This window comes from Anser brachyrhynchus (genome assembly GCF_964034855.1).
Source record: "Anser brachyrhynchus genome assembly, chromosome: 2".
Classification (NCBI taxonomy): Eukaryota; Metazoa; Chordata; class Aves; order Anseriformes; family Anatidae; genus Anser; species Anser brachyrhynchus.
Window position 1 is genome coordinate 56,823,418 of NC_137695.1, and position 26,365 is coordinate 56,849,782.

The 26,365-nt window shown below is 38.4% G+C and overlaps 1 protein-coding gene across 3 annotated transcripts in view; it reads right to left on the minus strand.

Annotated features, from left to right (window-relative positions):
* CUL1 (cullin 1) overlaps positions 1-25,491 on the minus strand; it is a 49,431-nt gene extending 23,940 nt beyond the window's left edge. The window contains exons 1-5 of one of the 3 annotated variants that reach the window (XM_080581782.1): positions 25,241-25,266; positions 20,617-20,727; positions 11,084-11,374; positions 1,323-1,497; positions 136-303 (exon numbers count right to left, since the gene is read on the minus strand). In XM_080581782.1, the coding sequence (XP_080437908.1) occupies positions 136-303; positions 1,323-1,497; positions 11,084-11,223 (483 nt within the window). In that variant the 5' untranslated portion in view covers positions 11,224-11,374; positions 20,617-20,727; positions 25,241-25,266. Of the gene's footprint in view, positions 1-135; positions 304-1,322; positions 1,498-11,083; positions 11,375-20,616; positions 20,728-25,240; positions 25,394-25,468 lie in introns of those variants that run through there. The other 2 variants (XM_080581783.1, XM_080581781.1) reach the window with 2 other exon arrangements.
* Between the last annotated feature and the right edge of the window lie 874 nt (positions 25,492-26,365).

Consider the following 26,365-nt stretch of genomic DNA (forward strand, 5'->3'; position numbering starts at 1 on the left):
CAAATTCTATGATGCCCACTTCAAAACTTTGGTAAATGTCCTACAAATAGGAAGTTTCAAGGAGTGATTTGTAGGATGAGAGCGCAAATAAGACAGACAAAATGGACAAATCACTCACTTCAAAAGGCTACCTACCGAATAAATTTCATATATTCCTTTACGACCTTCATCGCACTCACGACGAACCCAATGTCGATTGAGGTAGGCACATATCCCATTCAGTACTTTGCTTGAAAACCTATAGTCTTCCCACTGTTGAGTGTAGAATTTCAGCACACTCTCATCCATCAAATCTTCACCGTCCTAAAAAAAAAAAAAAAACAAACACAACCAAAAGTTTGCCAGTAGTATCGGGCAAAATTAGTAGTATTTTTTATAAAAAAAGTAGTATTTAAGGTAAAAAGACATAAGGGTATACAATAAATGTATGCCATGAAATAAATTTATAGGAAACAGGGCTAATAATTTTACTTTTGCAATAAAAAAAAGTACAAAACAAAACACAATACTCCCGAAACAAAACAAAAAAATCAAACAACACAAAAATCATGAAAGGAAAGCATAGACAAAGACACTCTCTCCTGAAAGAGAGAGATGGCTCTATATTAGAAACAGACAGCTGCACTGATGAGTGTGCTAGGGTGAGGGAGAAGTACTATGCAGAGATTCAGGTATCTTTCCAAACTGGACCAGTACAGTTTGAATTGACATGGAAATAAAACAGAAATGCATTCTGAATAAAACCTTGAGACACCTTCATGCAGCCATGTAAATTAATTACAAGGTAGACTTCAAGACTAAGAATTCTTTTACTGTTGCTCAAAACTAAAATCCTAAAAATCAAAAGCATGGTTCCTTAATATTGAACCCTTTTCCAAAAACAAATAGGAAAATTTTCTCTTACAATGCAGCCCATTGCTCTATTAGTAATGTATCAATTATAATAAATTAAGGTCTACCATCAGGCATTTTCAACGTTACAGGCAACCATTTTTTCAGCACTACTAATATGCTGGTTAACAGCTTAGAAAGTCTGGCTATACTTGTACAAGTTACAGGACAATTTAAGATGACATATAACGTTACTTTTATAACACACATACACACCCCTTTGGCAGGAAGAGGGGGAAAAAAAGCTTATGCCGAGGTAAAGCCTACAATACCTTCTAATGTTTAATGTAATGCTTGAGATGAAAGCAGATTTCAAGATCATTCAATTTACTTCCAATGACTGCACACGGTTCCAGTTTTGTTGGTACAAGTTTTTCCTCAAGTCAGCCCATATTACTACAATCACCAATTGATCTAACATTCCATCTTACCTTAAGAAGATTTGTCAAGTAATTCTTCAGAAATTCTTTTAGGCGTTTGTACAACTCCAAACCCACAAACTGAGCACCTCCAGGTGTTTGGCCCTTTTTTGATTTAGAAGGAGGTACTCCAGCTCCACGTGCTTGATTAGACTGGTGTACACTAGTACAGTAGTTATAAACGTGACTGACAAGGAAGTTAAGGAATATGTATGTGTGAGCACAGGACATTAAGAATACAATAAAAAAAAATCAAGTTAATTTAAAGAAACTATTTTTGTATTACTGTAAATGACTTCACCATATATTACATTAACTCACATAAAATAAAATCAAAGCTAAGAAAAATAAAGTAATTTTAAGCAGAACTATCTGTAGCAGAAGTGTGCACTGTGGACTGCACTGCAAATACTGATAGGAACATTAAATTTACCTAACAAGACCACCAACAAAATGAAGTAGTGGAATTTTCTGAGAAGGTTGTTTTTAAGGTTTGAATTGAATTTATCTGATGAATTATAATGGCTTTCTAAACATACATAAGCTTTCATATGAAGAGAAAGAAATTTCAACACCTTCCTCAACATAAAGAGAACTTCATGATGAGATTCACCGAAACCCAATTTACAGCTAGAAGCGTAACTGAACTATCTGCTTGCAGTATTTTTTCCTCTCATATTAGTACAACCTGGAAGACTTATTGTATCTGTTAGCATGACATTTCAGGAGAACATTCTGCTTTCTGGAAGAAAAAAAAAACCACCACCACCACCACACATTCAAATATTCAGAACTCTTCCAAAGTAGTAAGTGGAAATCACATTGCTTGAAACACTTCATGTAAGAAAGCATCCTAAAAGAAACTGCACTCCACAAAGAAACAAGCTAGGTCAGTAACACTGAATGCAACTGGACATTGATGATGTGACAACAAAAGTTACTGTGACGACTCACTCAATAAACAATTAGCCAGCAAGAAGAAAGGTACTGAGCAGTCATGCTTCTACTGATAGTCTAAGGGCAGGCTTTTGAGTCACATCTCTCATTAGAGCAATGTTGTAATAAGTGATCTAAAAGGTCTAATTTAGCTTTAACTTGTGTTTTAACTAATGGGTCAAGCTTTAACCACTAGACAGGCTTTGCCCATGGTATGCCGCACATTAGGAAATTAGTATATTGCCGAGATTTGGCTTTTTCGTTCCCTTCTGAAAGACCAGCACAATAAAATGAAAGATATCAGTGTGATTAAATACCAAGGGAATTAGAAACCCAAAATACACAGTCCATTACAGTCATAACAGACTTGCTGCTGGTATTTAAACAGTAAAGCTCAAGCAGAAAAAAATCTGAAAAATACTCAGTTACCTCCTTTGCAATTTCTTTAAGAAATATTTCATAAACAACTCAGAATCTTAAACTGGGTTTTCAGCTTCAGAGTGTACTCTACACCACAAGGAAAGAGACTCAATTTTTTTTGATGAATTTCAAAAGAAAAATTTTTTTCTATCCTATACTCACATGCTTGCTTAGAAAGAAAGTCATCTCATTCTACCCAAAACGATAATGCTCTTTGCCAAAAATTAATCATTTTTGAAAATGTATATTATAACCTCAGTCCTTACCTGTGTTACCTCTTCTAGGTGCCAAATAATGATAGCAAACAACAGTCTGAAACCTTTATTTGTGCTTAGTAACCAAAGCTTTATCAGCTTCCTAATCTCTTATCAGCCACTTATTACCTGAACATTATCGATTTCTTTCAGCTCCTAGCTACTTGTTTGTTCAACTTTCCTGGCACTGTCACTGCTTTTATCATCTAGACTCAGATTTCAGAATTCCCCATTCAAGTGAGCAATGCTATACAGTACAACAAATCTTCTCTGGATACAAAACATTTCCCTCCCACGAAGAAGAAAAGCAGGGCTTATTTCACAGTTTAACTTTAAAATATTTAACCTAAGGTGCTCTGGATTGTGTATGGGAAGTCCCTCCATAATGATGCAAGGAATTTAGGGTTTTGATTTCTAAATACTGAGCTTGGAGTTCTGCCTCCTCCTTCTCGTAGCTCTCCTAACCCAAGTGGCTTTGATCAAGCCTAAAAATACAAGGAACCCAGATGGTGAGTAATTCTTATGTTTTTTGTGAATACAGCCTGATGATAATAATACTCTTTCTGCTCTTCTCCAACAATCATCCCAACAGCCTTCAGAAAAATAAAAGACCAAGGCTAGAAGACATAAGCTTTTTTTCAGCCCCATACATTTTACTGTTAAATCCAGGACTTCCTGTAAAGTAAATGCTGAGAAAGATTTTGAGATCTTTTGTCCATTCCTTACAGTAATCACCTCAGAGATGAAGTAAAAATATACCAGTAATAGCCACCTTTACTTGTAGTTCCAGCTTGAGTCTCACTAGCCAAAGTGTCCAAGATGGCACTTTCCAAATACTCTATTTTAGTTGTTCTACGCAAGTCAAAATGAAGTTACAGTTTGCCTGTGCAGAAGGCAGTTTGTAAGTGCAAACAACTCTTTGACATATTATGCATAAAAGAATACTCTCTTAGGCTTTGTTTACAATCTGCATCCCCGTCTGGTAAAGCCAACCACTGACAGAAAGACTGACATATGCAAAACAAAATCAGAGATGTGCTGCCTGCAGCAAAGTACATGCCAGTCCATCTGAGAATCACAAGAAGAATGCTATAAAAATATTTCTTGGTTGCAGAAAGCAAACTAATCTCCTTCAACTGCCTCGTACTTTGGAAGTCAAGTACATACCCAAATGTCTATTAGGAAACATTTCTGTGGATGTTTGCACAGTTCTGCATAGTGATTAACATATTACAACAATCAGAGAAATTAATTTATCAATAGCTTACACTACAGTGAAGTTGCATTGTGACCAAAGCTTCTGGCTTCTAAACTTCAAGCTTGGTTCAGCAAGGGGACAAACCATCTTAAGGATTAGATGAATCTTTATGTCATCTTTGTAGTGAAAGAGGAATTAGATTTATTTATCTAAAATTAAGATTTGAGGTAGGAGACGAAAAGCAAGTTTGTAAATTTATTCAGTATTGTGTAAGTTGAGATGAAAAACCTTTCAAAACTTTATTCTTTTCTAAAACTCTCTAAAATGTGATTCAAGAAGCATCCAAAGACTAAAATTAATTTTACCATCTTTGTCTTCAATACAATTTACACTGCTTTTAAAACAACCTTTACCCGGTTTCTAAAGCTAAGCAGCTACCATTTCATAATGAATTCATGGCTTTGTACAACATACCTACTGAAGGAAACAATCCTGACAAACAAAATGCACCTGGAAGGCTTAATCTCCATCCTTGCCACCTACTTTTCTCGTAGGAAAGGAGTTCATGCAGACATTCAGTGTGGATTTGAGGAAGCGACTGCCATGACAACTAACCATTTTTCCTTTTCCCAGATCATATGCTTGAGAGGTTCTAAACTTCTGTGTCAGCACGGGGGAAGTGAAACAGTCTTTCAGCAGTACTGCATAAACTTTTTGAGCAAGTACACCATGAAAACAGTAAGCTTGAGAGTGCTATGGTCACCTCTAAACTAACCCTTTCCCCAGAAAAGTACCAAAATACTTCATGAAGCTTTTTTTCCTCAAGGAGCAAGTGCAGACAAAATATGGGAGACAAGTATCAATTTTGTAATTGAATACAACAGGAAAACACTCAGATTTTACACCAATGGGTGTGAATTACTTAGTTTCATGAGTCTCTAATTTTAAATTTATATAAAGAAAGCTGTGCTTCTGAGGTAATAACTGATTCCCCTTTCAGTAGCACAGCTGGGTCCCCAAAGTTCTCCCATATTGCTATGAAAATAGCATAGCTGGAGTACAGATATGTAAAAATAAAAGGAAGTGAAAGGTAAGCAGAAATAATATAATTTAGCACAAAGCTACGTTATTTATGGCAGTGAAATGACCACAAAGCTTTTACAACAAGAGGACAAAGCCAAACCACCTTCTAACCAGAGTTTTTCTGTTATTGCTTTCAGTCTCTTTATAATGAAGATAAAGCATAAATTTGCTATTTTACATATCTAAATCAGTAATTAACTCTATGCCAAGTGCTGTCACCTTAAGAGTAGGTCGACACAAACAAGTTCAGATTAGTTATAGATTTGTCAAAAATTTGCATTTTCCTTAATTATACCAAAGTAATGCAAGAACATCATACAGAAAGTTATTGAAAACATCAACAACAAAAAAAAATTGCTAGGAAAGGCTATGGAAATTTTGTATTCTTGTAAAACCACTTTCAATAAAACAGTTCAGCTTACCATTTTCAATAGAGAACTGCTTTACGCATTTTCTTCAGACAGATTAAAGTCACTTCAACTCACGTGTCCAGATTATGTCGGGTGAATTTCACAAAACCATCTCGTGCATAAATAGAAATTCTAAGAGAAGTATACATGTCTATATGACTTTAACACCTCGTAAAACAAACAGATTAATGAAATTTTGCACAGGTTTTTGAAATGACGAGGTTGCCAAGATCAAGTCACTTTTCAGAACAAGTGCTTTAAACCTGAAATTCAGCTTTCTGAGGAATAGCAATGGGAAGGAAAAAAAACCAACATACAAAAAAACAACCGACCAAAAAATAAAACCAGAAGCCTTAATTCTTTTCAGGAAGGTATCAGCAAGAGCCCATTTTTAAGTTAATTCAGTTAGGAAAGGTTACAGATACCCCACAAAGCAGTTCAAACAAAGGTCAAACAAAAAAGACACCGGCTCCAGCCCCACACATTCTCCGAGTTTCAATACAATTTATTCTATGATCAATTACACATTTAAGTCTTTATATGACATACTACTGCTTTGTTAAGCTATACCCATGTTAGTCAGGGAAAGACTGAGGCAGTGAATGTAGGACCTATTACAGAATCAGCCATGCATGCTGCTATGAGAATCCAGGCATAATTGAATTCACATACAATTATGTAAGTCTGAGATTGAGAAACTTCCAGCAAAAGCCATCTAAAGACTAATAGACAACTTCTTGTTTCCATCTGCGTGGCATAAAACCAAAAGAATAGCAGAGAAGCACTGAGTTACAAGGAAAATACAGATTTTCAAACTCAAATAGCTACACGAAGTGTAGTCTTTATGTCAATGTGTAAGAACCACCATAACTGAGGTTAAGTTTAAAGTTCTGTGCATTGACAGAAGTTGATTTTGTACAGAATATTCTTGGTTACTACAAGCAAGTAGAACAGCAAGCGATCAGCATAGAGATAAAAATAAAGAAGGAACTGATCACACTAATATAAATATATTCTGCACTTCTTTAAAACCAAAGCAGCAATTTTTATAAGTATACACAAGACTGCACCATTATACCTACATTTCTGCACAACCATGTGTACCCTTCAAAAAAAGTAAACAAATTCATTTACTTCTACCACAAATGCATTTACTTCTACCTTCACATTCCACATAAGCTCTAACTTGCACACAAGAAATGCTAAGAAATATTGTATTGAATGTAAATAGGATTACTACTAGCACACTGGAGGCTGCTTTGATGTATACAGAGCAACCTCAATTTGCCATTAACGTGAAAGGATAGCTTAGAATCTCAAAAGAAAGTGGAACTGTTTCTGAGGTTTAAGAACTGCATACCCTAGCATCCCAGTATCTTTTACTGTACAGAAAGAATAAGGTCCGTTAAGAAAAAAACAACAACAACAACAAAGATGCTGTACTGCCCAGTAACAACAGATTCGTGGGATCAGTAAATAAAAGATTCTTACAGTTTTAACGTACTTCTGCTTATTAAAAATCTTAACTAAAGAATCTTACAAGAATTTCAGTAAAAAGCTATCAGGACAAGGGCTACAAAAGAAGCAATAACTTCATGATTCTCCTTGGGCAAAATGTTCTACTGGTGCTGAATCTATCCACAGGCAAAAACATGTTTCATGTATTTATATATTTTATTTTATGAACATGGAGATTATCCTGAGTTGTCTGGCATTTTTAGAATGTAAATATACTACAATATATATAATAATGTTTTTCCCTTATTGCGTGCTAAAATCTGAGAAAAAAACACAATAACCTTTTCTGATGTACAATTACTTGATGCAAGGGATAATCAATAACTACTACTTCATTAAAGTAAGTTTAAAAAGTTGAATCACTGTAAGCAAATTTAGAAGCAAGGGAAAGATGTTCATAAAATAATGAAATTAGACAGAAAAGCCTAACCTTTACTTATCCTTACTTTAAAATACCTAATACAATTCTTTTCAAAAATAATTGCCAAGTTGTTAATAAAGGGACAATAATATAATAACGTTGATTTGGACACTGTAGATGCACTTTTCAGTAAAATAATCAAACCTTCCATAGTACTCTTCCTATTACCAATTAAAACATTTTAAGCTCTCTCTCTCTGCTTCACGTAGACTGAAATCTTATTCACAGTAAATTAATGATGCCTAGAATCCTTAAACAGTTCTTCTCCCCAGCTGAACACATTCCTTACATATTACAAATGAACAAAAAGGTTCCTCTGTTCAACATATGTATAAAATAATTACACTGCCTAAAAATAATCTATAAACGCTTCCCAGATTATGTTTTGTGAAGTAAGACAGTAAGAGCATGAGTTTATGACAAAAAAATCGTGAGTTTTCAAATAAGAAGTGCACAGGTATGAAATAATGGTGAACCACTGAGCTTTCCATTCATCGATCATTGAAGACTTCTTTGAGGAAGAGAAGAATAACTTCAAGAAGTTATTCAGCTTTTTGGGTAAGCCACTGTGAAAATTCATGCTAGTTCAATATAGCGCAGGAAAGTTTTCTGATAGTCTAATACCTGGTCTGAGTATCTGTTTAGGATACATAAAACAGGGTAAGTTACCAAATCTTTTCATTCCCTCCACTGCAGGATTTAAATCTGAATGTGCAGAAATCCCAGATCATCTGAGGAAAATAAATCACAGACTTATCAAATAATTAGTTTAAAAAACTGTCAACAGCTTCTGTAAAAAAAAAATAGTAAAATGGAAGACGTACAAATATTTTACCATTGCCAGATGGATGTTGGGAAGAGATGGCCATGAATATAAGTGACTTATTCAACTTGTTCTTATTTGTATTGTTATAAGAGTAAACAAGGTAATAGATGTTCCATCAAGAGTTCAGAAGCTCACAACTTGCTTTGCAAGGATGGTGCTTTCTTGGACAGACCCACTGCCAGTTGTGTCAAAATAGATCAAATGACATGGAGAAATACTCTGCATACATTGGTAATACTACTCCCTGACTTATTGCAACAAGTGAGGTTCCTCTTTTGTTGTTTTTGTTGCAGAACGGTGGCTTGAGCTCATTTTTCCCTTTGTATAAGGGAGACAGAACAACTTATCAGTAAACTACCCTCTCATGTGCAGCGATATCAAAATTGTCATGTGCAGTGATATCAAAATTTGCTGGTTTTCTCCCGGGTTCCACAAACTTCATCACTGTTACAGAACTGACTTTTACAACCTAGTCCTTTTCCTAACAGCCTCCAAACTAATTATTGCTAAAGGAAAAAAAAAAAAAGGGAAAACAACAAGCACCATTCTAAAGGAATTTTGTTTCTATAAGGAAGTTCTCAACAGGAAACAAAGAACATATATCAAAAAGTAATTACAGTACAATCCATCATAACTGTGCAAGGAGCAGTAAATAAAAATATCACACCTTCTCTTCTGGTTAGGTGCTTTGACATAGGTGGTGGGATGAAAATGAATCACAAGAGTATGTGCTGCGCTAAAAAAAACATTTGGTCATGGTCTCATTTGACCAAAAAAAAAAGTACATCCTGAAATCAGAAGCACAAAGGAATCTGAAAGAGTAGGGATTGAAGTCTTTAGAATTATCATTCAGAAACAAGATTTCTTGGTTCACCTCTTCAATATTCTCTGATCTAGAAAACACTCCGATTTAGAAAACACCTGCTCTGAGATTATGCATGCAGAAAACAAACATTTCTGTCTCCTTAGAAAGTCCAGAGAACCACAGAACTAGTTGACTTATATTGCCTTGCACTGTTGTTTTTTTTTTAAGCTGTCTCTTCAAATAAGTTAACAAAAATAGACTAAATTTTGAGGCACAATTCCAAATAAGTGCCAACAACAATTTTAAGATTAATTTATGTATCAGAAAAATAACCTTTAATAAAAATCTCCAAAAATTAAGAAAACTATCAAAATTACTTGAAGTAAGTAAGGAAATGCATACAACTATTTAATTTCTTTTGTCATATGTCTATACACTTTGCTGTACCACAATCTTCTTAAACAGTACTTAAGTCTACTGGGCAGTAGAGGTTCTTAGAATGAATACTGACCAACAGATGCAAAACAGAGAACAGGTGAGAGATTTCATCTTACTGTGGTTCCTCATCAAATCCAACTGCCTGTCACTTTTTACAAAAGGCACAAAAGCAGGATTTATCACTTTCCAAACAACGTACTTAAGTTAAACACTGAATCTGTAATACAGGAAGAGGCACATGTCTCTTTAAAAAATCAGTGATTGAAGATCATAGAATCACAGAATGGTTTGGATTAGAAGGGGCCTTAAAGATCATCTAATTCCAACCCTCTGCCATGGGCAGGGATGCCCCCACCAGACCAGGTTGCCCAAGGCCCCATCCAACCTGGCCTCAAACACTTGCAGGGATGGGGCATCCACAGCTTCTCTGGGCAACCCATGCCAGTGCCTCACCACACTCAGAGTAAAGAATTTCTTCCTTATATCTAATCTAAATCTATCCTCTTTTAGTTTAAAACCATTACTTCTTGTCCGATCGTTACACTCCCTGACAAAGAATCCCTCTCCAGCTTTCCTGTAGGCTCCCTTTAGGTACCAGAAGGCTGCTGTAAGGTCTCCCCAGAGCCTTCTCTTCTCCAGGCTGAACAACCCCAACTCCCTCAGCCTGTCTTCATAGAAGAGGTGCTCCAGCCCTCTGATCACCTTCATGGCCCTCCTCTGGACTTGCTTTAATACAACCATGTCCTTCTTGTGCTGCGGTCCCCAGAGCTGAACATGGTGCCCCAAGTGGGAGGTCTCACAAGAGCAGAGTAGAGGGTGGGAGTTACCTTCAACTCCTTGACCTCAATCCTGACACACTACCTGACAGAAACAAGTTTCCTGAAGTTTTCCAAGTAGTAGTTCAGTATACACATACAAGGATGAACACAGCAACAATCTACAGAATAGGAGATGCTGGAAAACTTCAACAGCTCTTGGATATGACTGAGCAATTCAAGAGAAATCCATTGCGCACATCCTCACACCGGCTAGAAAAATCATAAAAACAACTCAGATTAAAGAACTGTTTTGAGGTTCAGAAGAGAAAATTTTTCAAGGTAACTGGACATTACAAGTCAGACCCACAAAATAATGTCAAAATCTAACATATAAAGGAAAAAAAGTTAATAAAAAGTTTAAATATGTGCTCTATCAAACAATTACAATCAAACCTGAAATTCGGAAGTATACATAACTAAGAGTTTTCCAGAACAATGAATCTTTCTGCTTACTTGCCAGTAAGAGTAAACAGAAAAGGCTGATCATTAAACAGAAAAGGCTGATCTTCAAAATAAAAATATATTCTTAAACATTACTAAATCAACTTGTTATGAAGCAATTTTGAATTTAAAAATGTAAAAAATTATTTTTAATCTACCAACAGTGAAAGAATGAAAGTACTAATTGGCTTAGATGCTAGGATACGTGTAGAGTTCCATGTATCTGGATTTTGCCATACTTTGTCTGGTGTAAACCTGTTGAATTCCAGCTCTTAGGTCATCCCATATCTGGTCAAGACCTATTTGTTTAAGTCCGTGCGGGTTCTGACTCCTATTAGACGACATTTTGTATTTCCTGCAAAGTCTTCCAGTGCAGCAGCCTGAGATCTGGTTATTCCTCCATCAGAATCACAAGTAAAGCAACATTCTAAACTCAGTTGCAGTAACTCTAAGATATTCTTTATATGCAAACAGCAATGCTTCCCAGGAAGAAAATCTGCAAAAGGAAAAAAAAAAAGATGCATATATTACAAAACAGTCCAATCAAATTCATTAGTACTAGAGTAAAAAATACAAAATTAGTGATCTCTTTGGAACATTTTCATTTACACAGATGAGAAATTCATGATCCAGAACCAAAGGAATTTAATTTTGCAATTCAGCAATTCACTACAACATGCAACTGTTAGTATCCAGATCTGTCCAAAGCCTATAGGTACCTCTGTCAGCACAGTTGACAATAAAAACCTAACACTAATAAAAAATGTAACAGAAATAATTGTTCCAAGCAGCAGACACTATCCTGACATGAAGTGTTTGCTCCCTACACAACAGTGTTTCCTCCCTCCACTATTTCACACCAACTCATGGTTCTGTGATAACTCATGGTTTAACAAACACCATGATACATATCCAAGATAACCACAAGATATTTAATATCATTATTTTTCTTCTTTTATCACTAAACTCTTCTAGACTCGAGATTCTATCACAGGTAATCTGAAAGTCCAAGGTATTTTGGGAGCAGAGAATTTTGTGTCTGGTAGATACATGCTTACATTAATTTCTGTGTTAAGTAAAATAACATCACTTCCTTGAATGTCATTGTATGAGCAAGAGAACATGCAGCCAATAATGGTCAGAAGAAAGAACAACTAATTGAATGTACAGAATAAAGATCCATTTTTACAAGTCCTCCAAATTTATTTGCAATTTTAATATGGCTCATCCTCTGTAGCAACCAAATTAAGAAGATTTCCTAGAGTGACAAAGGAGGTAACATGATTAAAAAAATAATTCACAATAATCAAGTTGTAATAAATCAGGATCAACTTACCCTTGAGTGCATTCACTGAAATGTTGTAATACTCAAAACACAGTGAAACATATCATTACTCTTTGCCATGCTTCTACAGAAAAAAAGAATACAGCCCTACGATAAACCTGTCCTGTAATGGAGTCTGCTGGCAAAGGGCCATGTGAATCCTTCTGTAAGTTCAAGTATAGTATGTGCCAAGACCTGATAAACCCTGTTATTTGTTTTTGACCTCTGAGCAGTGGAAGATGAAGATATACTTCCAGGATCCAAAATACATCATAGGTACTTCGTCACAGCCACTTCTAGACTTTTTATGTTGCACTCCAGATTCCACAGTTTAAGATTAAAGATAATATTATACCCTACCTGTCTGCTCCCCCTGCAAATTATTGGGAAAGGGGAACACACAACATTCAGTTTTTTCAGTCAGCAAATCAGTCCTTACCCAAATAACACATAAGCTAACATTCCTCATAGTCATTTACTATCCATCACCCACAAGTATTTAAATCTCAAATTCTAAGTAAAAAACATGTAGAATTATTTAGATGATGTAAATCTGCAAAATGAGACAGTACTTGTTGCAATCAGAAAAACTGCTTCTGTAGCTATTTTTTCTTTTAACATGAGCAACAATTACTTGGAAAATTAGGAGAGAAAAAACAGAATACAATCAATATATGTATCTTATAAAATGTACATTTAAAATTTAACTTTGCTGTTTTGTGCTTCTATAGTTACAGCAAACTGATTGTTAGAGACACGTGAATCACCATGCTGCACTGTAAAACAGATCACACCTTATTTGTATTTCATTTCTGGAAAACAAACTTGCCACAAAACTAAAAATGATGGGATTTCCACAACTTAGCAATGAACACCAGGAAGAACAAAGGTCCACAAGTGGCCGCTCGCCTCTTACTGCATGAGAATGGCCATGGTCTGAAGTGCATGTAACACACCCACAACCTTGAACTATGACCCTAGGTCAGCACTGCAATACAAAGCAACAAAATTAACTTTCTCTCTTGAATCCATGAGAAAAGAAACTTTTTGGTTCCTTAAACCTAGTACTATTTCAACTCTCCACACAAGCAAGAGAGGACACAGCTACCAGCCTACCAACTCTCCTTCTCTATCAGAATCTGTAAAATGCAACTGACCCTGACACTTTTACTAATCTGTAAAAAGCTAGCAGCCTGGAATTAGAATGTATTTTAGTAAAAATATTTTGGTATAACTAATACAGAACACTTCACTCATGTATAGAAGTTCACAAGAGAAGACCAACCCCTTATTAGGTCAAAGAAAGTATAGTAACTATTATTACCATTCATGAGTGGGACAAGGTCCCTTCCCAGGCAGGCTGCAGAGAGAAGCAACACCCAGGGTTCTTACTCTGGTGTCTCTCTAGGTGCCAGTAGGTCCATGCAAGCCTGTTGTAACCAGTGGCCTAACAGATGCAGTTACATACGTATGACAGAAATATGTAACTTCTCTAATGAAGCACCTCCTAATCTTGCTACATACCCTGGTGCATCTACAAATGCTGCCTTCTTCAATAATCTTGTAAAATCAATGTGTTCCTCATTCACACTGTACTGATTTTCCCTAGCATCCCCCTAAAATAATCTGTGTTTAAGTCAAGATGTAGCCATTAACAAAAAATGCCATGAAGAAAGAACTCAGTTTTGATTTTCATTTTATTTTCTCATCCAGTCCACTACATATATTTTCTTTAGAAACAGTAATTTCTACCGTATGTGATATTACATCACCATCCTTTGGCTATCTTTCAATTTGAATTTTACAATTAAAGGCATAACTACAGAATGTTAACATCATATCACTAACTTCCTATGGAATATTACCATATTACTAACTGCACAGATTCAAAACATTTACTTCTTCTAGTTACTAGTTAACACAGTTGGTAAATAATGCAACAGATGAATAATGATACAAACTACTTTTTTTTTTCCAGATTCATTCATATGCAGAAAAATGGAAAGGGAATTATTAATATATTACCATAACAGGAGTTTCACTGCATAAGAATAGTTACAAAAGCATATTTATAAAAGCAGATGTTTGCACTTACTTGTTCAACTAAGATGGTGTTACATGTATAGAGAGAAAGGGAAAACGAGGCTTTGTTGCATAGCACAGTTATTATTACACACAAGCACCCAGGGAAAATATGAAGTTCTATTTCACTGCTACGGATAAGTGTAATTTTCAAAATTAATTTTGTGATTCTTGCACGCAAAACCTCACCAAGTCTGGTCCACACTAGTTACGCTGTGTCTCGTTACCCATGGTCCTTATCACTAAATTTACAAGGGAGAATAAAGAGAAGGGACAATAATACATCTATAGCACTTCTGCAACAGCTCTCATTAGCTAAAAAGGTTTCAGCTTTTAGAACTTACATAACATGACACCATGCATGCCACCTGCTATCATACAATACTCTGACTTTCAGCATTTTACAAAAACAACAACAAAAATCCATAGCTGCAATCCTCACTGCTTTGGGGGATAGAGAAAACAGTAATAAATGCAGAGACCATAACAAAGAACAGGAGTTTAGAAGTCCACCATTTCCCAGAGCTCAGTCTATGTGCAACCTCCAAGAGCAAGGTGCCCTCCCAAGAGCCAAACATGGCTACGGATGAATTGAAAGCTCAACTTTAAGTCATAACCTTTTCATCAGTAAGATTTCTCACCTTTGGAAGTGATGTTAGCAGGAGTATGTACAAGCCAGACTTGAACTGACTGTCACTGTACCTTCTCGCTCAACCACAAAGCAAATGGACTGTTGATGACCAGGTCACAGACAGGACTACCTGCCCAAGTTACATCACCTGCTCAGTAGCTCTGGACCAGTGAATTCAGATTGCATTATGTCTCCAGGACCAGCGACAATTACATAAAAAATTACTTCTGCAGTTTCCAGCTGATACAGACAACTTCATGCAGCAATATGACAGTTTTCAACAGCCCACTTCTTAACCCTGCTTTCCAGCAACATAACTGAAACAGGACTGTCAAATAACCTTGTCGTTTCTGCCTATGCCAACATCAAAAAGAAGTAATATTTCTCCCCAAACTTTAGAACAATGCCCTCAAATGACAGAGGGAAATGTTATTCTCCTCTTCTGTTACTGGGGGCTGGAGGAGGAACACACCTCATATGCAAGGCATGAAATCTCACTTTAAAATGGCATCATTCGTTTTTGCTGACCTAAGAAACTTTCTTTTAGCTACCCCATATAAGGGAAACAACGCGTATGTTGAATGAGGCCTATACAAAGAAAGTAGGGTTAATTTTCAGAGATTATCTAAAAAACACAATAAAACACACCTGACTACAGCATCTCAAGCTATATGCTGGAGTTGCTACCTTATTTTGATGTCTGAATACACAACAGCTTTCTTCTTCACAGCTACACAGCCTATGCACCACCCATTGTCTCTTATAACCATGTATTTCTAAACTACAGATTTAAAGGTAGTTTACTTCAATAACAGTAAAAACAAGTACAGATAGAATTCAAAGTTGATAGCTTCTTGACTCAGTAAGAACTTACAAAGAAAAAAAAAGCTATCAGACCTGTAAAGAGACAGGACCTAAACTCAGTCATGTCTAAGTAATAATCCCTTGTCTATTTCTAAATCAACCTTTGTCTAATTCCAGTAATAAGCTATGGTGAAACAAATGCCACTAAAATCATCATAGAAAATCCTAGTTGGAAGGAATCCACAAGGATCATCAAGTCCAACTCCTGGGCCCCCAGAGGACCACCCAAAAATCAGACCACATGTCTGACAGCGTTGTCCAAACACTTCTTGAACTCCATCAGGCTGGGTGCCATGACCATTTCCCTGGGAAGCCTGTCCCAGTGCCCAAACACCCACTCAGTGAACAACCTTTTCCAAACATCCATCCCAAACCTCCCCTGTCCCAGCTCCATGCCGTTCCCTCGGGTCCTGTCGCTGTCCCCAGAGAGCAGAGCTCAGCGCCTGCCCCTCCACTCCCCTCGTGAGGGAGCTGCAGGCCGCCATGAGGCCTCCCCTCAGCCTGCTCTGCTTGGGGCTAAACAAACCAAGGCATCTCAGCCGCTCCTCATACGTCTTGCCCTCCAGTCCCTTCACCATCTTTGTTGCCCTCCTTTGGACACTCTCTAACAACTTTATGTCTTTCTCACACTGTGGTGCCCAAAACTGAACACAGTACTCAAGGTGCAGCTGCACCAGCGCATAGCAGAGCGGGAGACCACTCTGATATCTTAAAGTTCAAAGACTTCAACGTTATTGAGGTTTCCAAATTTTTCAAACGTATACTGAAGTCAAAGTTTTCCCCTGTACACCTCAAATTCATTTTCTAAAGATGAAAGAAATTTTGCCAGTAACAAAAGTACATCACAAGTTCATTTGGACACTCACTACAGTTTGTTATCGTTGGTAAAAATTGGTGCAGTGACCACATTCACTTAAATAACCACTAAAAGCAACAGAACAGCCCTCTGTGCTCAAAGGATAAAGCATAATAAACATTTAATCTTTGGCTTCAAAAGACAAGAAAAAGTAGTAAGTTTAATACAGCCACACACTTAAAAATTCAAAGTGAAATTCCTCTTGCCATCCTCTTTCATCCCCATTTTTCCAGCTCAACTTCTGTCTTATCTTACCCTGCTCTCCTGTTGCCCTGTTTTATTTCAGCACGTCTGATCCAGAATTTCAACAGATGTTTGTTGAAAAGAAGAGCAGCAACTCTCAAAAAGGTTCCCAACCAGTTCTGCTCTCCTAGAGTCTCTGCTACCTCTACACTGAGCTGAGGCAACTATTTATTTACCCAGGATACGCAATACAGCTGAACAACATACGAAGTATTTTCAAAAGACACAATCAGAAGGACATTAAACACTACCTTTATTCTAACATGGTAGTTATTTGCTTGCTCTTGTACTTATTTTAAAAATGATTTAAGATATTAACTCTAGCTACAATAAACTTGAAATCACAATAATTGAAGCGACCCTGAAGTATTACCACATCAAACTACTTGGCAAGGCTTTGCCTTACAATAAGCATCCACATGCACATCTATTGCTTTACACCAAGGCTAAACTTAACAAAAAATAAGCCAAACCCCTCTCATAACCAAAGCTGTCAATTTATTATTCTTATATCCCTCTTACCAAACATGGGCAGTTCCACAGATAGGACGTTGCAAAATCCTACAAAGAAGTCTTAGGACTCCTTTTGAAGTCACGTAAGCACAAACTCCTTGTAAAGACATGAAAATGCAAAGCACAGAGCTGAGAACAATATACAGATTAACTAGAGGTAGAGGGAGGTAAGACAGAATCTCCATTGTGAAATAGACACAAGCATTGGCTTGTGTGGAGGGAGGACAGAAACTTACAAAATTCTTTTCACTTTCACCTTTTACTTCTGTCTTTAACAGTTATATAAACTGTTTCTTGGACTTTTTTTTTTTCAAGTTAAACATCTCAAATCCTATAGGACACAGCCTCCACTCTGGCACATATTAATATTTGATGTGGTGGAAAGAGGAAGGAGAAATAATTCTATTTTGTCTCTATGATCACTTGCACTCACAATTTTTGACTTCAAAGACATTTTCTATAACCATGTGCCTCCAAATGAATTATTTTGTGTTTACCTGACTTCAGTGGAGGTTACCATTCTGAGCTCAAAACTATAATGTAACATAGCTTAGTTGAACCATGGTCCTGCATACAACATTTTATAGTATTGACATTTCTGTCCAGAAGTATTTTAGGTCACTAAAATAGGCAGGCAGTTTACACATGTAAAATAACTCAATCCCTACAGCAAGACTAGGAACAAGCATAGTGTCCTTAGCACTTCACACACACTACAAATGTGTAATTAATCAAAATCTGGAGAATCTGTCTACAGCAGACATTTCCACTGTGCTCCAGCAAAATGAAACCACAACAACTGAAAAAAAAAAAGTTATAGGTTATTCCAAAAATTACGTCAATACCAGAAGAGAAACATTAAAATATTCTAACACACACATGCCATGACAGACAACATGTATCAAATTACATTTCTTGAATCAGTCTGGAAGATGCAACAAAGGGAAACGAGGGTGGAGAAGTCAAAAAACCACAATCCTAGGTACTCAACATGCTTACAGAAGACAGAATAAGGCACCTTGTTTTTCTTACAAAGAAAAATCTGCAGTGGGAAGTTGTAGCGAATTCAATTTAGCACGAACAAGCACAGAAGACTTTGGAAACTCCGAAATATCTTGGGCCAGCCTAGAGACCCTAATGACCTTGTACAGCCAATTCTTACATAAACTGATTTCCTGAGAGCTCTTGCTTACCATCAAAACTTTACCTGAAACCAACTGAATAAGCTGGTTTTGGTGATCCTATTTATTTTTGGTGATTTTATGGTGATCCTATAGATCTCCATCCAGCAAGTCTTGGGCCCAGAAAGGCCACTTCAGTAACAGTATCCCCTCTGTCAGAAGGTTCAGGGTGAGTCTCTAAATGCCAACACAAATCCCTCTCTAATGTAACAGAATTTGGTGCACCACAGCAAATGATTTCATACTGACCTGTTAAGAGTCAAATAGCAGTTTTCACTTGTAATAACGTTTGTATACAAAGTTTTCACATTGCTCTTGGACAGTGGTGATTCTTATCTCTAATTTTAGCAAGGGCTACTGTTAAGAAGTGTCGGCCAGTTCAGGGTAGAATCTCTTCCCAATAGCTTATTAATTTCACAGCACCTTTGATCTTTTTACCTTTGCAAGAGCTCATCTAATCAAAGTAATGCAGCTTGTAAGTTCAGTTTAAAAATAATTATGGCCACACTAATTTGTCTTACAACAGTCTGAAGTTTTCAGATGACCAAATATATCACAAGTGCATGGCTTAAATACTGAAAAGCTTCCTCCTACGTTAACCTTCCTACTAATCTTTCATTCAGAAGCAATGAGAATTCCAACTCATATAGTTACAATAGTCAACAAAATGAAAGAACATTGCAATTACTTGCGTTTATTTCCTGCATGTGACAAAAAACACTGCTGTGAAAAAGATGTTCCCCCCATTCATTTTCCCCTCCCATTCAGGCTTACATTCTACATTTGAATTCCGCCTAACCTTAAGTCCACGTTATGTGCACTGATGTATCTGCTAGCAATGCACATTTCCAACAGTGTACAGTGCTGTGAACGCTGTTCACAAAAAAGAGTCAAGTTCCTGTTTAGTTCATTCCAGGTGCCTAGAAATTGACAAGGCATAGCTACTTACTTCCAGAGACAGCAAGAAAAAGACTGAGAATGCTCTCATTAAAGCCTAAAAAGGGATTCATACATGATTTTTCTGGTTCAAACAACTTATCTGAACTGTGAAAACCCTAAATCTAATCTCCTCATAGCAAAGAATTTTTACTGTACAAAAAGGGAGTTCCATATAAATTCAGCATTGTCTTGAGCTATTTTTTAATCAGTTTTGACTCCCAATAACTGCAACAGGTATGGCTGGTACAGAAGTGAAACAGTTTAACTTTGTAGAAGTTAAAATTGTTGCGCACCGCTAACAGCCACACTTAAATCCCACTTCTTGTTGATTTAGCTCACACCATGAAGTCTTTGGTACTAGTACAGGCTTAGCTTTAACAAAATCAATTTTAATTAATTTGCTTAAGCACATACATTTGGGTGTTTTGCTACTCCTCTTAATGATGGCACTTTCACAAAGGCACACTTTCAGAGACAGCAAAACTTTGGAAAAATACCTGGGCAGTAAGAGAACAGACTCTTTGAAAAATATCTGCATTTTCTTAAGAAGATTGTTTTAAATTGTACGGTGAAAAAAAAAAAAATCTCCCTTGACTACCCAGAAGCAAGCAAAACATTTGCCTGTGACATTATTACCACGAAAAGCAATATGGAAAGACTAGTGCCTAACAAAACAAAAACAGTTTCCCTATAACCCTTCTTCTTCCCCTATCTGAAATTAAGTCCTCCAAACTTAAGATAAAATTTCCAGATGATAGTTTCCACTGCTGTGACACTAGAGGAGCTTGCAAATTTACATATGAAATTAAGTTTAAATTACAGAGCAAAGCAGGGTGAACTAAGGTCACACCATTAGCCTCGTTTCTGAATTCCAATCAGCATCAAGACATTGTCCAACCTTAAACACACAACAATAAAAAGCCAAGTTACATCAGCTGCAAATTAAAAATACAAACAAGAGGTTCTCGAGTTCAGCTATGGCTGAAATTCAATTCCTAACAACCCAAATTCTCATACCTTCCTGCTTTATTTTTAAAAAGGATCCTGGCACTAATTTTTGTCTACCTTGTATGCTAATGACTCAAACAACTGAGGCGACCAGTACCTTCACGAAAACGGGAGAAGAGAAGCACATCTCTGTTTTCCAAATATCACTACATTACCAGAGCAGAGCGAGAAGCTGCCCACGTGGCAAAAGCCTTCAATCCTCAGTGTCCTGTGCGAGGATAAAAAAGTTTCAGTTTCTCCTTCACAGTAACATGAAGTCTGAGACATAAAGCAACATTAACCAGAGCCAATCTAATGAAACCAAGGTCAACAAGCATTTTATACCACCTCTCGGTATTTCTAATTTAATAAAAAACAGATGTCAAGGGTATTGAAGTGCTATTGGAACCTACTGCACAACTAGGAAGATCTTACAGAGAAAATATGTATTTGATCCTTTGTTCTTAGTAGTGATTTCAAGCAATGCCTCATACCTGCCAGACCAACCTACAACAGCGAACCTCCTGACTGCAAAGCCAGAATAATCAAAGGGAAAGAAGAAAAAAAAAAAAAAAAGGAAAGAAAAAAAAGATCAATCTCCTCTTTTTTGTGTTAGTTTTTGGAAGAGCACCACATCAAAATTATACTGTTTGTTCGAGAAAGGTAAGGCCATCTTTAGAATAAAATACAAGAAATCAGAAATCCCAACTCTTGCACAAAGTTGCCACAGGATATGATTCTCTATCAGTTTCCTGAACCACAAAGTGGAGTCATTATTTTCTTATTTTCACAGTAGCTTCATTTTTTTTTTTTGCCATTTTTTCAAGGTTCTTAGATAAAGAATGACTTGAGAATTGTTACATTAAATAAAGGGGAATGTAATAAATATTTGGTTAAAAATTGCATATATTTGACCTTGACCAGCGTCATTTATAAGAAGAGGTCACATCACAACGTGATGTCACTGTTGTGACTTTGTAACATCAGAGGTTCTGTGGGTAAAAAGAGAACTCTGAAAATTACCCACTGGAACATAGATTATGTCCTAAAACAGTGTTTTCCCACAAGCTGCACTGCAACTAATCCCCGATTAAAACCTCATATATCTACTCGTAATGCAGAAAGTGTTCAAATCTAACAGTGTTCCAACCCTGTAGTTACATTAAAGTAAGGCTGTAAGTTACTGCACCATAGTGGTGCGTATCAGGTCAGGACAGCTTTATTACCACGTTATTTAATCCTGTCTGTAAAAGGCTGGAACTGCATTCTTGTAGAACCGTCAACAGTCAATCTGTAGTAGTTCTTCCATTTAAAAACTCTCTTATAATAAAATTGCAAGTGACTTAAAAAAAATCCAAATGAAGGTATGTTTTACAGCTCTCTTTAATTTTCCAACCATTAAATTTTCTTGATTTTCTTGTCTCTTCCTTAATCAATGTTCCTCTTTAGCAAGTAAGAGAAACTCAGTGGTCTCAACAACAAATTTTAAAAATTTGCTTGCACCCTATAGAGGTTACAACTTTTACCTAGGCCTCTAAATGTTGGTTCCAACAACCATTTCCTTACATGGAGATTACCTTGAAAAAAATACAATAATTAGGAAGTTTATGAGTTTGCTCTTTCCAAAGAAAACAATGCTAGTACATACGTAGTCAGTTTAAAACAGGTTCAAGCATTCCTAAAGCACACAAAGAACATCCAAGTAAGGCTACAAGTTAACATAACAGCTGAACTTCCAAGGTTTCCATGCTCAATCTTCCTTCGAGCTCTGTGGAGCACGAAGACTGTACTAACCTAGACACTGCTGGTGCTGCCCATGCACGTCCTCCCGACACAGACCTGCTGAAGTTCAACACCTGCCCCTTCCCCTCAGAGCAGGCAAACCAGGTTAAGACAACATGGTAAGTACAGCGGCACGGACATGATCCAACCACTTTACACTTTAATCTGCTTCTGCCCTCAGCGAGTTAGAAAATCCTGGTTGAAAAGTATAGTACACATGACATCATTATCCACCTATAGCATACTGGCAATCCTCAGTCTTCACATTCACGATGCATACTTTGGATGTTAAAAGTGGTATAACAGCAAGTGAAACATCTTTAAAGCTGCTTCTTCTGCTAGGAAAATTAGAAAAAAAAGTTTCAGTGTCAGAAAACTCCAGGTATACCCAATCCACATAACAACTGACACCCAGGATGTGACTCATCATTAAACTGGGCTCTACTGAAATAAGTGTGACTATGCAAAACTAGACTCTACTTGACAAAGATAACAGATGAAAAGCAGTATTCAGAGACCTTCACATATAAATTGTAAGAAAACACTTTTTAAGCTGAATATCTGAGATAACTTCCTCAAAGGACCCAGTATTATCTTCATAACAGCATAGCTAGAATGTAAGACATTACCCCAAGACTGAGAATAAGCTAAATTCTAGAAACCTACCCTCAAATCAGTATCCAACTAAGGGTGTACATCAATTTAGCTTAAAATGATTTAAATCAGAGCAATGCAATTTTCTTTTGCCCATAGTTTAAATAACAGGCCCAAAGTATAAGGCAAGTTTAAACCACTGGAAAAGGACTGTGGTAAAAGGAGAGTAATTTAGTTAAAGCAGTGCAACTGTTTTGTCAATCGAGCAATGGGGTGAGTATTGCCTAATTAAGGTGCCTAAACTATGAAACCATTCTCTATATGATCCCTGGATCAACAAATCGAAAAAGTTTCCTCTAGAGGGGTAGTTCAGATCAGAAGCCTAGTTCAGTTGCTTTGAGATGTTGTCAAGTTACTAGGATTTGTGTGTACGCAGTTGAGAAAAACAAGAACAAGCTGTTAACATTAGACACCAAACCTGGTTTCTAAAGTTAGTTGTACAAAGTACTCCCAAGATTCAACGTATTCACCACACCTCCCTGGGGCAGCTATATTCGGTGTTTAAATCGCACCTCAAATATATTACGACAGTACGATCATGAAACGTAACCAGTCTTAACCAAAGCAATTGAGACAGACATAAAATAAAAAATTTGGCAAAAAATACTGAGAAACAGGGAAATCACAAAGCAGAGGGAAAAGCCTGTTTTCCAGTAGTCGCCAGCAGACACACCAAGTTTAAGTGCAACACAGACTCCTAAGTATCACCACACAACATTGCAGCTGTTCACTGCAAGCATATCTGGGGTCAAAACTACATACTGTGGTACTTAAGAAGTATCTTACCACTTCCCCAAAGCAAATGCTTCCCAAATGCACACCATATCAACCAAGTACCAACTCACAGTACAGTACTACAAACAATATTTGGCCTAATTTAAGGCACACAAACACTGGATATCTCTGGTCCCCATGGAGAGCCTTTTGGCAGGACCGAGAGGAACGGCCTATGACAGAAGTTTTTTCTAGACTAGCATTAGGGTATGTGTGTATTAGGGTGAAGACACGTGACTATATATGAACACTATATAGGAGAACAAGGTTGTTAAGGAAGCCAGTAACAAACAAACGAGAACAAAAGAGGTAAAACAAGTAAGTAATCTGTGTCCTCCTAGTGCTTACTGACAAGTGTACAGATAATCTAGGGTTAAATTCCTTTCTCCTCAAAGGCACAGCTGGAGGATTTAAATACAAAGTGGGGGAGACAGCATGAGAGTCTACAAAGGAAAGGAATATGTCAAAGGGAAAGAGTATTAGGTGAGATCAGAAGGAAGGTTTTAATGACAGGAAAATAAGATCAGAAGAGCAAAAAATCATGGTGCAGGAACAGTTACTGAGGGGAAGAAAACTGAAAGAGGAAAAGCAATACGGGAACAATGATGATTAAGGAATATAGGTAAGAGGAAATAAGAAGGATTGGAAAGTATCCCAGTGAGGACACAGTCAGCTTTCAGTGGCAGACAAAGTTACTGGGAGATGAATGAGGTGATTAGTTGCAATGGCAAAAGACTGCAGGACTAGCCATCCGGATGGAGGCAATAAATACATAAACAAGCAAACAGATAAAAGGTTATCTGAGGGGCACCCTCCCTGGGAGCACCACAACAGCAGGAGGTAACAAGGGAAAGTCCAGCACACAGTCCTTGACTGCAAGGGGACCTGGGGAAGGTGATAAGGAGGGAAGCACTCCGAGGGAGACACCACGGCGCTGGGGACACAGCAGGGTTTCTCTGGGCACAGCCAACAGCTCCTGGGCAGCCGCGGGCGCCGCTATGGCTGCGGGACGGCTGGGCTGGGGCACGGCGAGAGCAGGTTGCGCGGCGAGGACCGAGGAGAAGGCGGCTGAACGCTGGAAAACCGCGGCGGGGCAGCTCGCAGGAGGAGCCCAAAGGGCTTCGGGACGAGCGAGCGGAGGCCTGGGCCGAGCCCAGCACGGCACGGCCGGGGCCTGCAGGAGGGCCCGGCGGGGCGGCCCGGTCCCCGCAGCTCCCCGCCGCCGGCTCCGCGCATTTCAGCGCCCAGCCCGAGGCCTCCCCGCCCGTCCCGGCCCGGCCCGGAGGCCGGATCCCCGCGCCGCCGCCTCCCTGCCTCCCTTCCTCGCTGCGCGCCGGGGAGAAGAAAGGCGGCCGGGCCCGGCCTCCCCTGCCGCTGCTCCCCGCGGCGTGGCTCGTGGCCGGGCCCCGCTCCGCCTCGACCCGGCTCGGCCCGGCGGGGCCTCCCTCCCTGCCGGCCTCCCCCCTGCCGGCCCGTCCCGGCCTCCCCGCCGGCCTCGCTGCGCCACAGCGGCGCGCCCTCCCCGCGCTCACCAGCATCGCGCGTCCCGCAGAGTCAGGCCGCGGCCGCCCGCCCCTTCCGCCTCCGCCGGGCCCGGATCCGCCGCCGCCTCCCCCCGGCGCGCCGCGGACCGGAGAGCGCCGAGGCGCCGCCCCGGCCCGCCCCTCCGTGCCCCGGCAGGGCCCGGCCGCAGCCCCGCGGTGGAAGGAGCCTCGCGGCCGGGCCCTGGGCCCGAGACCCGCGTTCTTCTCTGGGCTCACCGTGCGGGCCCCGCCGACACAGCACCGGCCTCTTACTTCTCAGTCTGAAGTGTCAGGACTCTCACCCGTCCACGACCAAACGGCTGATGCTTTTGTATTTATTGGGAGCTCTGGTTCCTAGCTTGTCCTAGGCGGTACTGAACTACACGGTACCCAAAGCTCCAATGACTGCTAAAGTTGTGCCAGGCAGGGTCCTTGTCTAGCATTATTAAGCTAAACTGAGAGGCTCTCGTCTGTATTGCATCAAGAGTCATTAGCTTCAGTGAAGTGATAACTTAGACGGCAATTGAAGTGCGACTGTCATAATGACTAAAGATAGCTAGAAATCTTTCTATAATCATGAACTTCAAAAAAAAACTCAGAAAACAACACTGCAGAAAGAACAAGGTAGAAATTCTTTGAAATATATATATTTTTCAGTTGTGAGCTGGTTGGGAGGTGTGTAAGGCTGACTGATGCAGTTTTAAATAGTTAGATGAACTTATTTGCAATCTATGAACAAATTTAGCATAGATAATTTTAATGCAAAATAAAATACAAACTCCTAGCGTTTGCGTCACCTTCGTCTGGACTGCAGTTTTAACACCATGAAATGGGTGATGCAAAATCATACCAAATTAAGGCAAGTTTCAGAAAAGTAATGTTTTGGACTTAGTCCTGTCCTACAATTCCATAGTCCTCAGGAATAAATATTTGTGGAATTGTGCTGCAAGGAAGAATGGAATTGACAAGTCCTCAGTATTTTGCTTATTCAAGGCCATCTGTACTGTACCTCACAAGCCATGCAGATTTTCCCTGCCAAGATGAAGTCAAATACTGATCTGAATTATACCTGAAGACATGTAAAGCAACTCGTCATAAAAAAGTCTTATCATTTACATTAGTTTTAAGAAATCA